This window comes from Drosophila subpulchrella, chromosome 3R, assembly GCF_014743375.2.
Source record: "Drosophila subpulchrella strain 33 F10 #4 breed RU33 chromosome 3R, RU_Dsub_v1.1 Primary Assembly, whole genome shotgun sequence".
NCBI classification, from domain to species: domain Eukaryota; kingdom Metazoa; phylum Arthropoda; class Insecta; order Diptera; family Drosophilidae; genus Drosophila; species Drosophila subpulchrella.
The window spans coordinates 4,022,927-4,039,711 of record NC_050609.1 but is presented as its reverse complement, the minus strand read 5'-3'; the positions used below and the strand labels follow the sequence as shown (position 1 = coordinate 4,039,711).

Here is a 16,785-nt window from a genome sequence, read left to right as displayed (position 1 = left end):
TACGCATCTATATATAGTATATATACTCGCCAACCATAAAACTTTCTGTTTATTTCCTCAAATGCAATTTGACGCTCGCCCCGCCCCGCCCTGAACTTTCTTTATCGTCTGCCATTTTCTACTGATTTTGCACTATATAAAGCATGGCATTGCTGTAATGTATGGGCTTTCAGATGGGCAAACTTTTCCAACCAGCAACCCGAAAAAAAGTGAAATTGAGTTTGTCATTTTGTTTATGCGAGTACACGTACAAAGCGTTGATACAGAAATCAATCGCTGAAGTCTGAAAATGATCAGGTTTTTGCAAAAATACACGGTTCACTTTTATGGCACACATTCAATTGATGAAAATAAAAACAATCAGATTATGTGCCTCCTTGAAAAACTTTTAAAAGCTTATCGTAGAATCTTCAAACTAATAAGGGTTAACAAAATTATTAAAGCTATTTGAACAAAAAGTAGATCAGCCATTTTATTTAACTACTTTACTATATTGCTCTTAAAACTTTTATTTTGCTAACTTGTTTTGAGTAAATGCACGCAGTAAAAATCTCAATTAGTTTGCTTGCTTTTTACAATTTTGCAATAAAAGTTTGAACATCAATCAAAGCGTTTTCCGCTCGTTCCCTTTACCACATTATCGTTGGGCTGCTCATTGCACTTTTATTGATTTTATAATTTATTTATTTAGGTTCTTATGGCTGCCGCTGCTGCTGCCGCACATCTGTAATTAATTTGTTTTTAATGCCTCTTCAAATGCTCTCGACGTTGTCGCAGAACTTTAATGGTGGTCGCAGCAGACGTAGCGCTGCTAATTTAGCCAAGTTGCAGGCAAATGCTGCAGCCACCGGAAGTGGATGGTTTAGTTTGGGTGGTGCCTGTTAGGTGGTGAGTGGTGGGTGGCTGGGTGGTTTGGTGGCAACCGGAAAACGTGCGGCATGTCAACGCCCACTGGTCCCCGCATTTTGGAAGACGAGGGGGCAAGAGAAACTTAGGCTGGCTGGCGCTCAATTCTAGCGCTACTTAAAAATTAATTTTGTTAATGAGTTTTTCGCTATGCGAGTTGCAAGTGGCAGACGGCAAGCTGCTTACCTGTTTTGCCGGCTGCTCCTTACTGCCAACTTTGGCCAACTTTAATGCTGAATTCCACTACTTAAATATGCACTCAAACACAACCATTCACACCATATGTGATGCTTGGTACACTCATAAAAAAATGTATACCTATTAATATCACGCAGCAAAAAATATTTAAACTGCAGTTTTATAGTCCTTCAAAAAAGTATTAAAAAATGATTTCAGTTCAAGTACTCCTTGTAATAAAATCCTTTTATGGTTTGGCCTTTAAAATTATATTAATAATAAAGAAAGCAGTGAAATAATCCCTGTTTTTTATAAAATGTTTTTGTTATAAAAAGCAAACTATGTTTATTTAGTCTGTAGGACTTATTTTCAATTTTAAAAATGTCACATTGCATTTTTATTATCTAGAAGTTTTAAATATATATTTCTATTAACAATGAACATTAAATAAATTTAAGATTCTGGTGAACATGTTTTATAGCTATAATAATAATGCGATATATTTCTTTTTTTTTGTTATTATAACGTTGTAGTATTCCTACTATACAGTTTTAGTGTAAGTTTTGTATATCTCTTTCCTATACTTAAGTCTCGAGTTTAAACAGCTGTGTATCTGAATGTAACGTAACCGTGTTGGCTTTTTCCATTTCATTCGCAGCGAATCGTTGAGCGTGCAATGCTTCCACTGGGTCCTGACGCGCATGCAACATGACATGGACATGATTGTGAGCGACAAGAAACAGGCGCGTCTCTGGGCCAAGCGACTGCATGTAGCCCTTTTGGTAAGTCACTCCCGCTGCAGTACCAGGACCAGGTCATGTGCCATCATGCCATCCCATTCCATTTCTTCATCCTGATCCTGGTGGCCATCTAAGCCGAGTGCGAAGAGTGTGTGCGGGTCTGTTGTTGTTTGCTCAGGAGCTTTAAGTGCACTTTTGGGGGCACTCTGTTGCCGGTCGACGTTTGCCTTGGATTAAGCTGGGTGGCTGGATACTCGGTAGTTGGTACTCGGTGCTCCGTTCCTAGTACTTTAGCCAAGCACCACGCATTCCTTAAGCCCGCCGGAATGACTGAGAAACTTCAAATGAAAAGGGAGCTTTGCCGGGGATTAGCTAAAAACGCCTGGCACAAAAGGTTTCTTTGATCCTCCTGCTGCAGATATGAGCTCATGAGCCACACCAATTAAATGTTTAACAAATGGCATATCAAAATAAATGTACAAGTATTTTGTTAAAGGTACTTGCATATAAGGAGATGGAATTCGGGATTATCAAGCTGAAACTAAGGAATTGTTCAAGTAATGACAGGATTAGACCAGAAATAGCTTCATTACCATTTAAGAGAAGCAAACCCAAGTCAAAGCAATCAATTCAGTTCACATCAAAGATGTTTGGACTGGCCACAAGCAAAGGAGAACGTTTGTAATTACACACAAGTGTGAAGTCTCCTTCGAATAGCTAGATCCAAGACTCATTACAATGCGCCACACACCAAACCATATAAACCCCATTGCAGCTCTTTCCAATCAAGTGCTTGAACGTCTGCCAAGTTAATGCTTACCAATTTTTTAATTAAAGACATTCCGGGAATTGCTTCAAAGCCTGCTGGCACTGCAGAAGCTAAAGGATGACAGCAACGCGAGGGCCCTCTTCGATATGTTATTGAACAACGTGTGCTATGTCCTGGAGTATCGGGAGACAGTGCTGCATTTGTTAATGAACTACAATGAGGCGCACAGCACAAAGTGAGTACCCGAGCGAATAACCATTCCAACTATGCACATACATTCCGATTGAAAATAACTTGCCCTTCCGGCCATGCTAAAACCCTCATCGCCATCATTCCCCATCATTATTCCCCACCATCCAGACCCGAAATTCGGAAACCATACCGGCCTGGCTGCATTTCTGATAGATAACGGGGGCCACGACCCCGTGGCATCCGCAAATAAGCAAGCCAAACACACATCCTCTAATGGGATTACTACGAGCACTCGGTGTAGTTGCTCCCCACCGAAATATGCAGTGCAGGCTGTCAGGATATCGCCCTTTCTGCCAGGATCTCTCGCCCCGACAATCAGGCATTGTTTGTCTTGGCGGCATGCCTTTGTCTTGAGTCCTGCTCTGTTTGTTCGGCTATTTGCACAGATGTCTGCTGGGTCACCAGAGCTTCCTATCAGTGCTGCCAAAGTAGTGGTTTCTGCACATAAAATTACCCAGCCGAAACCTTTAATACCTCAAGAATAACTATTAGGCCTTATGACACTTGGTTCATTTCTGGCATAAGGGCTTAAGACAAATTCTTTATTGCTTACTGGATTTATTTTAAAATGTCTAGGGAACCTAAACACGATTAAATGTGATTATAAATCCATAAAATACTCTAAAGCTTTTTTATATGTTGCCATGACTCTTTTAAATAAATATAGCTAGTGAATGTTTGTTAACAATTTTTATTTAGTTATTTATTTTTGAGCAATATAAATAGCTTCATATTAGTTCTTTTTAGCTAGTAAGCAGCCGCCACCACTGGCCCTAAATGGAGTTTGTTAAATGTGGTTTACCCTACCAACATGCGTGTGCTCCCCTAAAAGCCGACATCGCTAAATGAACTAGTTGCACATTCCTCGCGAGGTGGAATTGGGAGTTTGGCTAGAAGTTTAATTGATTTTAGAAGCATGTGTTGTACGCGTGCTCTGGTATAAAAATTATGCCATTTCCTACAAGCCAACCCTTGAGCTCAGTGTTTTTTTTTGAGAGCAAATCGTGCACCTTGGCACCGAGTTAACAGCGCGTTCTCCGGACGAAAGCTGAATCGAGATTATTTCAATCGAAGCGTGTGCCACACTACGTATACTTGATAAATCGCTGCAGACCATTTAATAGAGTGCAGCTTCAACAGATTTAGCTCGGATTTTCATGATTTACTTGCAGGCTTGCAGTGTTTTACCTATATTTAATCGAGTTTATCTGACAGATTTGGTTCATTGACACAGAAAACACCTAATATAAACCCATTTATTTCCATCAATTGGATAGGCATCAAGTACATCATCACACATTTCCGCTTCTCAATGCGTGTTTGCTTTTTGAAATGCCTCTGAAAAGAAAATAAATACATGGTGGTATGGGCAATCCCTTTTCAAAATGTCTCCACCTGCGCAATCCATTTAAATAATTGCAATTTTTTAGTGCCGAACATGAAGAGTTAGAGCCACTTGAATATTTCTAAATGGCTGCACAAATTCGCCTGTCAAACAAACTCGACTCCAAGAGCTCTGTGTAGAGGGAGATACCTGCAATAAATGCCTGAAAATGTATTTCTGTGTCACAGACTCGAATGACAGTGGCAAAGATATACTATGGGTCGAAAAAGTTTCTAAGCTTGTCAGTCTGCATTTAATTAAATTATGTGAGTCGTGCTCATAAGATTCTTTTGTGTTGACATGAAAAGTTTTTAGAAAGTATACGTTTCTCTATGAACGGAAAATAAACGAAATCATAAGCCTTGTTGAATTTTGAATTGAACATATTGTTATTCAATGCACCCAACGGGGGTCTCCGATTTGTTTTGTGTATGCAAAACCTAACAATTGGCACAAAAACTAAAACGAAACTGTCCGAAAGCGTTTTAAAATTTTTGATTAATTTGAATTATTTATGCGATGCATGCTTTTGAACCAGGCAATTGTTTTTTTTCCATAATTTTCCGTTTTTTATTTCACTAAAGTTTCATATATTGGCATTTAAATACTTGTTAAACAAGTAAAAACATCATAGTCCACCGCAATCATAATCTTTTAAGCTGAACATCTGTTTTATTATTATTTAAATCACACAAATTTAATGACTTGGCGAATATATTCTGGGGAATTAAGGGAATGTAAAAACTAATTAAAAACAACTTTTTTTAGTTTTAATTTAAGGGCAAGGGTCTGGACCATGCATTATTAAAATAGTTTAGTCACAAAGAATTTTATTTTGTCTGTCATTAGATCCTGAAATATGAGACACAATTTCTTAAAAGTTCCACTGTATCGAATGACACATAAACAGATAAACAAATTGTTGTGTGCCTGTCGGGTTTTACTGTCGACTATCAACGCATCAAATCAGCCAGTTGGACGGGCTCTAGTTAGACTGTCTGAGAGTCTGTTAGTTGGGGCACTGGCAATTTCAAAGCTTTGACTAAATTAATTTAGCGCGCAAACATGAAATTGACAGAGGTTTTCGAGTAGAGGGATGGCTGGGTTCAGGAAACTCGTTGCGATGCCAGATACAAAACGCAGATATAGATACAGATACTCACATGTTACTGCAGCTGTGGGATGCTGCTCGAACGGCAACTGTGGCTTAATTGGAGCATGATTAATGCGGAGTGAGTTGAAAATAGTTGGTTTATATAATTTAATCGATTAAACATTAAGTTGCGTCATCAGCGAGTTGAACAGCTTTCAATTAAACAGGCCCAATCATGTAAATCCTGATGCCTTTTGAACTGCAATCAGTGTTTTGAGTGTCTGACAGATTAAAGATTTTTCGGTGTCAAGATGAATAATTTATGACCCCGACTAGCGGGCCAAGCCACCTATCTGCCCACCCTCAGATTAATGCCACCCACTTTTCCGCCAATTCGAAGGCACTTTGACCGCAGTGTTGTCTGCTTTTTGGCGACAATATTCTGTCGTAAAATGGGTTTATAGTATAGAATTCCTATGGCATATTGATATACAAAAGTATAGTAGTTTTATAAATAATACCATATTATAGCTCTCAAAAAATATCATATAATAATAATAAAGAGAAAAGATTACAAAGAAAAGTTTATTTTAGGAATTAGGAATTATATTTTCTCTCACAACCTTCCATTATTTTGTTATTCCACTCTCAAAATCGCTTAAAATATCCATTAAATGGCTAGGACGACAGCGTTAGCTCCAACCTGCGCAATCGAGGCCCATCAGTCATTGTTGTTGCGGCTGTCATAATTAATAATATTTTCATTATAAACGTCTTATGCCAACAACAACGCGGGAAACTGCCCGCAAATAGTCGGCCTGCCGGTGGGTGTCTGGGCGCAATTACATTTTATCATTTATTCAACATGCGCTCAAGCTCGGCGCGAAGACAATCTCCATCTTCCTCTCCCTGTTCCCGATTTCCGATCCGCAACCCCTGACCCCCTAAAACAAACCCATGAACGCGCTGACCAACCCCAGAAAACACCCAAGTGTTCTAATTAATTCTGTATGCTCAACCTGCTGCTACTTGAACTTCTTCCTCTCATTTTCCCTGGCATTTTGTGGCTGTTGGCGTCCATTTAATCAGCGTAAACGCGAATATCAAATCAGGCGCAACAACAACAGCAGCACAGGCAATTGCTAAAGCAGCCAGAAGTTACAAAACCGCGTGCATACAAATTAATTATAAATAATTTATTAACGATTTATCTTTGTCCTGCTGCCAGGCTTCGTTGGTCACATGTGCTTGAGATTGAGTATGTGTGCACTGAAAATAATTTAAGGATTTTATAAGAATTTTCAAATATGTTGGACATGATAGTTATCTTTCTTTGATAAATTTGTAAATGAATAATTAAACTTTGTAAAATGAGTCTCAAGTTGAACTAGTTTTTATTCCTGTTACTTAAAAGTGAAATAATAAATTCGATATAATATTGCGGGAAACACTTATTTAAGTTCCAAATCTATCTAAAAATTCGGAATACATTTTTTGTTTACTGATATTCCATTAAATATAACATTCTAAACTAAAGATTATGTAAGTTAAAGTTTTCCTTCTTTTTCGGATTAAATGCCATAATCTTTTATAGAAACAAATGGTGTTTGCTTATAAATTTTAAACTAAACCCCTACCAACTTATGTAGATCATTTTTTTAGAATAATATCACAGTAATTAATTACGGTATGAAATTATAAGTTTTTCTCTCTGTGTATAAGTGTAAATGGGAGTTGAAGTAGGGAGTGGGGTGACTCGATTTGCACCTGCGCATCATTAGGGCGGTGTAGGTGGGCAATCGATTTGGATCCGCTTGTAAAATGGTTTGTGGCATGCAATATGTTGTGCAACTATCAAACCGCCCACCCGCTTATCCGCTGCGGTTACTTGGAGTTGTGGTCAGGTGCCACCAGCACCTGCATCTGCAGCAGGACCACCATCACCACCATCTCCATCCACCAAGGGTAGTGCTGCCAACTTGTATAATAATAAAATAGCTAAAAGGCAAATAATCTGTTTTTTGAAAACAATCTGTATCCATAACTCTTTTAGAAAAGTATCTCAAGATTTATTTTATTTCTAAAATATATAAAAGAAATCTTGTGAAATATAATAATTTTTGTTGTCCAATTTTAATTATATTATTATTGAAATTAGAAAATTGAAATAAGGATTAAATTTATGTAATTTACTTTTTAATTAGTCGTGTAAACCTAGCCACTTTGAATATTTTTAATTTTCATACCTTTTTAAAAATGTAATCATCTAAAATTTGGCAAAATAGCCAGATTGGCAACCCTTGTTCATAGTAGAACCCATCAAAGTCCGCCAGTACCAGCAGTTTTTGCACTATGCCTGCTGTTAATGCCGCCACCACGGACATCCTTGCGGTAACATCGCCGTCAACGTGGCTGCGCTTGATTCATTTCACATTTCAGTTATCATCAAATGTGCACCACACAGCACCCGCAAACTAGACAGGCGGAGCCTTGATATGGATACGGCGCACGGAGTCAGGGAGGCACACACATAGCACCACTCAAATTTCAAATCCACGTGCACCACACACCATTCCCATTCCCATTCCCATTCCACAGCCTTGCAGTCAACTGAGCCCTTTTATCATCAATTGCCAATGCCCCAGACCCAACCTCCTGTCAATTGTGGTCACTGCTGACAGTTCTTGATCAATACAAATGGCCAAATATCTTGGAATTGGCTGGTAAATGCTAACTGGCTTCTATTCATCGCTGCTTTATGCGGCTGTTTAATCTCCGGATAGTTTAGCTCTATTATAGACGAGTAATTTATTGGGCTCCTAATTGCGTAGAATAATTCACGTGGCTAAGCCAGAGGCTGCAGCATAAGTTGTGGATTTACTTTATTGGATAGATCTGTGATCTAGTTTCATCGTTTAACATTCTGTCAACTAATTCAAGTTCGTTGGGTTTTCCGTATTTCCAATGGCTTTTAGAATGGGAATCAAAAACTGCATTTTGTAATTACATAACTTGAGTTATTGTATTCCGATTTAGACGTGGGATACCTCTATGAATTCGTGGTTGAATTCCCTAATACTCTGCATTAAAATTTCTCTATTAACCGAGGGTCAAAATTTTAACCCATTTTCATGTCAAATTTTTTCATATTTCCTATTGCACCCTGAGTGAGAACCCAAAAATTGCACTTCTAAATCTCATAACTCGAGTTGTTGTATCCCGATTTAGACGTGGAATACCTCTATGAATTCGTGATTGAATTCCCTAGTACTCTGCATTAAAATTTCCCTATTAACCGAGGGTCAAAACTTTAACCCATTTTCATGTCAAATTTTTTCATATTTCCAATGGCACCCTGAATGAGAACCCAAAAACTGCACTTCTAAATCTCATAACTCGAGTTGTTGTATCCCGATTTAGACGTGGAATACCTCTATGAATTCGTGGTTGAATTCCCTAGTACTCTACATTAAAATTTCTCTATTAACCGAGGGTCAAAATTTTAACCCATTTTTATGTCAAATTTTTTCATATTTCCAATGGCACCCTGAATGAGAACCCAAAAACTGCACTTCTAAATCTCATAACTCGAGTTGTTGTATCTCGATTTAGACGTGGAATACCTTTATGAATTCGTGGTTGAATTCCCTAGTACTCTACATTAAAATTTCTCTATTAACCGAGGGTCAAAATTTTAACCCATTTTCATGTCAAATTTTTTCATATTCCCAATGGCACCCTGAGTGAGAACCCAAAAACTGCACTTCTAAATCTCATAACTTGAGTTGTTGTATCCCGATTTAGACGTGGAATACCTCTATGAATTCGTGGTTGAATTCCCTAGTACTCTACATTAAAATTTCTCTAATAAAGAAGGGTCCAAATTTAAACCCTTTTTCGTATCTAATTTTTCCGTATTTCAATTGGCTTTCAGAATGTGGATCCAAAAACTGTAATTCTAAACTCCATAACTTCAGTTATTGGATTCCGAATCATACGTGGGATACTTCTATGAGTTATTGGTTGAATTCTATTGTTTATTTATAAACCAATATACATAATCAACCCTCTCAGGAACCTAAATTCTAACCTTCCGGTCACCCACTAATCAGTTTTGTCCATCAAAATGACATCTCTGTATTCAATTAGCTGTGGGTACATGCGTTTGATTTTGTATATATAGAAAACCCACGCCTTTAAATTATTTGCCTGTTTAATTTGGCTAAAAGTCTATGCATCTACACAACCGATTCGTGTTGGCCCGGTCACTGAATGCCGGATAACCACTTTCATTACAAATTCATTTCCCTGGTCGCGTGCTCCCAGGATCACCAAGCCAGCTGCGTTGTGGCACATTGACCGCATTCGAAAATGCCGATGATGCTGGAAGCTCCTGCAGCGAAGCTCACGCGGGGCATTAAAATTCGCAATGAATTTGCATAAATTTCGGTGCCAACCCAGCGACCTTTTTGGACATTTTGCCATTTTCATCGCCAACGCAATGTTGCCATTTTTATGGACCTGGGACCCGGCAATTAGAGTGGACAAAGAACGACTTGAATAAGGCTTTACTCCCACGTTGTTCTAGAAAATATTGAAAAATCCTTTTAAAGATGTGATGTTATATTTAAGGTATAACTGTCCACTTTACGCAATCAGCTTGGTTTCTATAATGTTTTTTTTATGTAAAAATAGATAGGTATTTTAAACAAATAAAATAATACGGTCTTCTAATTTTGAGTAATTTAATGTCTGTACTGAATGGTATTTTATACTATATACTTTCTAACAAAACTATTTAACCTCTGAACTCTCAATGCTGTCTGCCAATTGTATTTATTTTCATGTATTTTTATTGGTTACTATATCTGGGAATCCCATTATAGCCTGTCTACTTTGCATACTCGGCCTGTTTCGATTTGTCCTTTTCAGTGACTCGCGCTATTTTCATTATTCAAACGGCAATCAATCATTTTAACAAATTGACGTGCACAATGACGTTGGCTTTTATTTTTCGGGTTCGGGCCGGCTAAAAACAAAGCGGAAGTTAGCTCTGCATAGCGGCAGCTGATTTTGGCAGTTTGGCGGCTGTCTTCTGGCCCGGTTTTTTGTTCTCTTCGCCGGTTGCCTTTTCACATTTTGAGGGTAATTTGCTAATTGGAGGCGTCATCGGCTTCGACAGCAAAGGCAACGCCGCATCATCAGTCAGCCCGAATCGAGTTGGGTTGGTTAGTCAGTCATGGTGGGGGATTTTCATCGGGGCCGGTGAGTGGGCGGAAAGGCTGTAGGCGGGGCCTTTGGCCCTTGGCCTTTTTTAATGTACTCGATGATATTCAATAAATATTTTTGGGCCGGGCAAAAGTCTCTTATTGACGTTCGACTTTGATTTATTCCTTTGAAATTCTTCGTATGTGTAGGACATTTTTAAGGCATTTGTATTTTTTTTTAAATTTAAATAAATGTGTATCAAAACCAATAAAATACAAAATATTTTAGAAGCCATTATGGTAACGGAGAGATTTTTAAAACTATCTACATGTCACAGTGTGTTAAATATATTAAATAAATATTTTGTAAAGTTAAAATATATTACTTGAATGATGCTGCTTGTTCCAAAAAATATCTGTTATAAATTGTTTCCTGGCAATTTAATTATTCGTGTGAATAATAATTGTATATTTATTGCAAACATTTTATTCGTCTTTGATTTTTTACCATAAATTGCTTGCTGAATGCTGAAGATTGATTAAAATTTTGTCAACTAATGGCTGTGTCTATTTTCTGTTCGAAATTAAAAAACATAGGTGTTAATCAGTTCAAATTAAAATAGAAGTGTGCCAAACCATTTAAATTTTGAGTCGATCACGATACTGGACAGCCACACTTTTTTATGGCTGAGGGTTTTGAATGAACATAAATATTTATTTATAAATTGAATTCGACCCAATTAAATTGAGTTGAAAAAATTAAGCATTTGCCATATTTAATTGAATTTTGAGATATGTGGCATGCATTTTTCATAAAGATACGACTGGGCCAACATGCAACAAATTCAATTTGGATACGTGTGCACGCACATAATAAAGAATTTAATTACAATATATTTTCATTTTGTTAACTAACCTCTACACTCCAACTCCACAGGGTTTTTCTGCGCGATGTGGTAGAAACGGCCAACGTTTTCATTAAAATGATGGAGCGCTTCTGCCAGGACTCTGTGGTGGTGCAGGACAAAAAACGAGGTGGTGGCGGTGGCCGAAAGAAGAAGCAGCCGGCGACGAAGTCCAAGCCGTCAACAGCACCACAACCCACCGAGGTAAGGTCCAAGTTAATTATTAAATAAGTCTCTTTGAAACTTCGCAAATACTTAACATTTTTTAAGGTTTTAACCTTGAGTGTAACTATTAAAATTCAAATTAATAGACTAGCATAATCGAAATTTCATGCCAGAAGGGTGAGGCTCCACTGTCACAGTATAAATTCTGTTTAATGTTTTAAAAATAAATGGCCGCATTAAATAACTTTATTTTAGCCTGCTGGTCAGCACCCGCTGTCCAGGCCATAAAATATACCCTAAATTGCCAATAAAATTTAAAACGAATTGCAAACCAAAGCAAAGAGAAAGCCCTACTGGAAAAACAATTGTCGTCTATGCTGTGACCGTTGAAGATTTATGTGCCTGATCGTGAAATTTAATTGACTGAAAATATGGAGGAAAAAAAGCCAGAAAAAGCAGCAGCGACGGTTTCTATTTTATTCAATTTTTATGACTCGGGCTTTTGTGTATTTTCTTCTTCGTGTGCGTATTACTCTCATGGTGCACAATTGCATATGACCTTAGTAGTTAACGCACCCACATACCACCACTCTCACACCCTCGCAGAAAATGTGAAAAACTTTTGTTGGCGGGGGTCAACCAGGCTTCCGTTGTTTTTCCGCCCCTTTGAACCTTTTCAAAAAGCCCAGCTCTGCGTTTAATACTTGTTGGGTTTTATTTTACCGCAATACAGTTAGATAAAGGTAGTACAATTAATGCTATTAGCATTTAAAACCTAATTAAAACAATTTATAAATTAAAAAGTCATTGATGTTAACCTTATAAAAAATAATGTAACCTCAAAGGGACAACATTTTTTGAATATTTTTTTCTCTTAATAAATCAAAAAATTCTCAAAAGCTTGTTAGAGTATTTTAAAGCCGTTTATTTTTCAGAGTTCCTAGAACCTTTTGTACTCCTAACCATCTTTTGTTTTTGCACACTTTGTCGCGCTGGGAAAAGGACGCACCGCTGAGCGTGATTTCCGGGCAGTAGCCACTGGGGTCTGGAGTTTTCCACGACTGTTTGCAACTGCAACCTGCGATGGCTGGGCATTTTCAGAGCATTTTTGTGGCCTACGATTTAGCCCTTGTGGCCCGGAGGTGGTCGTCCGGCGAGGACATGGAAATTTTTTCAGGGTTGCGAGGCCTGACACGAACAAGATTAATTTTACTTTTTGCTGCAGCCTTCAATTGTGTTAATTTGTGACATATTTATTTGTATATTGCGGTCGTGTAGCCGTGCTATTGTTTTTGGCCCACGCACACGCCTTCAACGCATCAATTTTTCAAGAATTAATTTATAAATATTTGTCCTTGCCGCCGAGCGAAAAACATGACAAACGCCACACGTTCACAAATATTTGCATGTTACCCCTTTCAGCAAAAAGTTAAATGTGCGATAAACAAAAAGGATGGAATTGTGTAACGTGTACAATAAGCAAACATCAAATAAAATAAATGCAAAAAATATCTGATGAGGCGCCTGATTTTAAGATACCTTCAGTATGATTTAATGAACATGATTGGGAAACATTTATTATTAAACTAGTTGCAATCTTTCAAATATTTACATTTATTTTAAAGCGTGTGTTTTATTATTCCAACTTATTTTACAATGAATTTTTTAATCCGTTTTAAATTTTTTTTCCAATGATGTTGAAATTTAATGAAATAAAATTACTTTGCTTTAATGTCCTTGTATTTAGAAGGATGCCGGCATTGATGTTCAATTAATATGCATTGTTAAAAGTTCGCACAAGGCAAAAAAGGCAAAAACAATAATGCATCCCTTTTTTGCATTCAATGGTGTAATCAGCAAATTTAACATTCATACCTGATAACACTCATCAGATGTTGATATAATAAAAGGCAAATTCAAATACAATTTGATAGAAAATAAAACATATACTGTTCTGTTTGAGGAACATGTGATAAGGGGTATCCATTGTATCCCAGACTCCTTTTAATTTTTTTTTGTTTCCAAAAACGATGACAATGCTTTGTAAACTTTCAAATGAATTCCAACTACCCCTTAGTTATTTTATAAAATCGAATTCCAATTATGAGGTTTTATCTCCAACGGAAAACATTTATAATTATTCCTTTTTTATTTGTTTTATCTGTCACCTGCAAATGGCTGACAAGTATTATTAGATATTTGGTTATAATTACCACTGGCTATGGTATAATTAATTCTGCTGTTTCATATTTACGGAACAACTAATTTCCCTCTGTGATTATCATCCAATTGCAAACAATGGCGAATCATAAATAATTTATTATTGCATAATTGCAGGAAGAATTGTCGAGCAAATGGGCCGAGCTGGCAACGGAAGTGTGCAGCCTGCTGTCCACAGAACTGGAAATGCCGGAGGATGAGCAGCCGATGCCCTTTGATGCCGCATCCGAGAAATCCATCGATGACCAGCGGTGAGTGAGTTGCAGTAGCTCCCATTTGTTGTTATATTTTTCTTTTACCTTCCTGAACAACCCATTATTAACGCGCAGCCAGTTCGATTTCCAATTGAACAACGTGTTCTTATTATGTTTCTTGGTCTTTTCCTACTTTCAGCGAGGATTGCATGATTCGCATAAATAAACTGCTGCGTTCCGAGAAAGTGGACCAGGCCATCGCCCTTCTTCGCGCGGCCAGGTGAGTTCTTTAAATGCCATTCGCTGGTCCCTGAACTCTGTTGTTAGGGCTGCAGACGTAATCCCCTTAAAAACCCCACTTTTTAATAACTTGACATTGACTGCGAAACGGTACGAAAGGTACGAAAGCAATTCGCATAATAAATTAACTCTAGTCAAAGCGGGAAAAAATCCGCTTGGTCTGGCGTTCTTTTATGCGACTTCCCTGGGTTTTATCGAATTTTATTTTCTTCCTGTTTATTTTTCATATTTTTTCTCTCCGGCACGAAGCCCTTTGCTGCTCGTTGCTGCCCTCAAATTAAATAGTTTTTATTTATTGTTAAGGCAGAGCACGCTGGCAACCCGGTAACTACAGATAATGGCAGTGCCCGGAATTCCTTCTCCTTGCTCTCCTTCTTTATTTTTGAAAGCCCCCTGCATTTCAGAACGACAATTTCTCGGAGCCTGGGTTTTTGTCCCAGCAGCCTGCAATTTTTCAGTCAACAAACCACAGAGTCGGCCAGGTGCGAGATGGCGAGATGGTGGCGCAACCGGGTCAGAGGAGCTCCATCCCAGCGCTCCAGTGGATGTGCCTTTCAATTTAATTGCCCGCTCAATTATGTAAAGCCCATTGAAGATGCGCTCAAGAAATGTTTATTGTTTGCTCGGGAAAATTGCGTGAAAATAATTTATCTTTTGCGCGTCAACATTTAAATAAGGCCGACACCACCCGCACAAACAGAAACACACAGAAACATCGGCAGATGTCGCCGGGTGTCAAAGGCTGCCTGGTTGGGCCGCAGCAATCGAAAACGTGGCTTAAATATTTCCAAGTCATTTAATTACAACCTCATTAAAATTTTCCACCTGCTGCCTGTTAGTTCTGGTTCTGGTTCTGGTTCTGGTTGGCAGACTCGTCTCAAAGGAATCCAATCGATGGCATCGGCAAATAGGAGACTGTGCCATGCTGGAGGCTCCTTTTCTCTTTCTCTGCAAAATTGATTGGATATATTCGAGTGAAAGAGGAAAGTTTTTGCCAGTGAGAAGCCATCTCCTTTATGTACATGCTTCCTCGAAATTTATGTATATTTTAATTGTTGCCAACGAAAATTGTTGCATTAAAATGAATACAATTTTTGCTTGACACTCGACTGCTGCTGCTGCTGCTGCAGTGGTAGCTTAAAAAGGTCTAGACGCTTTTTGTGCTAATAAATTAAAATGCGATATGCATATAGAGCAGTCCCGAAGCTTGCACCCACCGCCTACGCCCACGACCACGCCCCCGGGACCTACTCCTTTGTCTGGCCATTGTCTGGAACTTTTTTGTGCCCCGTTGCCTAGCACTTTTTGTCCTGAGGTTACACTCGCTTTATTTTGAATACCCTGAAGAAGAGTCCCAATAATTTTTTCCTTTTACAAAAAATCTCACTAATAGTTATTATTTTAAGACAATGCTGGATTATTAAATTTTCTAATCTAGATTTTATAAAATTTGTATTTAAGTGTCGTTTTTAAAAACGATAGAAAAGCCCCTATTATTTATTTATTATCAAGTTAGAATTTTTCATTTTCAATTGTTTATTGTAGGCTATACCTATTGTGATTTTAATATTTTTTACGATTGTTTTTTATTTATTAGGAATTGAAAGCAAATCATTGGGTGTTTTATTTAGCGTAAACTTGTTTGCTATTTCAGTTTTAATAGCATATAAAATGCATGCCATTTAATGGCTATTCTATTTAATTTCTTGAACTATCAGGGAATAAAGTGTGTTGAACTTTAAATCTAATATCTATAAATAACTTTCCCATGTTCAGGGTATATAATCTACTTAACATGCCTGTGTTTTACTTCCTATCTGCCGGCAATGAGAGCATTTTTGGCTGAGCAAAATATTGAAAATAAACTGGAGCTTGTGGGCACAACACACATTCACATCCGTGAATTTGCGTCTGGCCTGGCATGTAAGTGCATTGAGGATGATGTGCTGCACGGTTGTGAGTGTGTCCAGAATTTTTAAATACTTGCCAAGTCACACTATTAGGGATTTTTCATTTAAGTTGAGCGAAAGGGAGAAAATAAAATTGGTAGCGTTTGCTGGTTTTTCCTACTGCAGCTGCTGCTTTGGCTTTTGCTTTTGCTTTTGCTTTCTCCGACGTTGGCTTAATGGGTGCCCAGAAATATGTGCTTGGAAAAAACAAACTTTTAAGTGAAGTAAATGCGCAAAATGTTTATTCAAACTTCACTTTGGCTGCAACTTTCAGCTCCTCACTCAGCCCCGCCCAGTTTGGCCGCCTTTTAACTAAGCTTATTTAAGCGTCTGCTGATGCGCTTATTTAGCATAGCAACGGCTTTCGCCTTTTATTTCGTCTTTGCACATCTCTTGTTGATTTTGTTGACTGGAAATATTTAGCATTTTCAGCTTTTAAGTCGCGTTTTCCCAATTCAACAAACCTTCATTGGAGCTGTAAGTAAACTATTCCAAGTTTTAGAAATCATACAAAACTAACTCTG

At 37.9% G+C, this 16,785-nt stretch overlaps 1 protein-coding gene across 1 annotated transcript in view; it reads left to right on the top strand.

Annotated features, from left to right (window-relative positions):
• LOC119547514 (protein timeless homolog) overlaps nt 1-16,785 on the top strand; it is a 73,695-nt gene that overhangs the window by 9,650 nt on the left and 47,260 nt on the right. Inside the window, exons 6-10 of the mRNA XM_037854411.1 lie at nt 1,742-1,865; nt 2,661-2,827; nt 11,466-11,637; nt 13,936-14,069; nt 14,212-14,292. Of these exons, the coding sequence (XP_037710339.1) occupies nt 1,742-1,865; nt 2,661-2,827; nt 11,466-11,637; nt 13,936-14,069; nt 14,212-14,292 (678 nt within the window). The remainder of the gene's footprint in view (nt 1-1,741; nt 1,866-2,660; nt 2,828-11,465; nt 11,638-13,935; nt 14,070-14,211; nt 14,293-16,785) is intronic.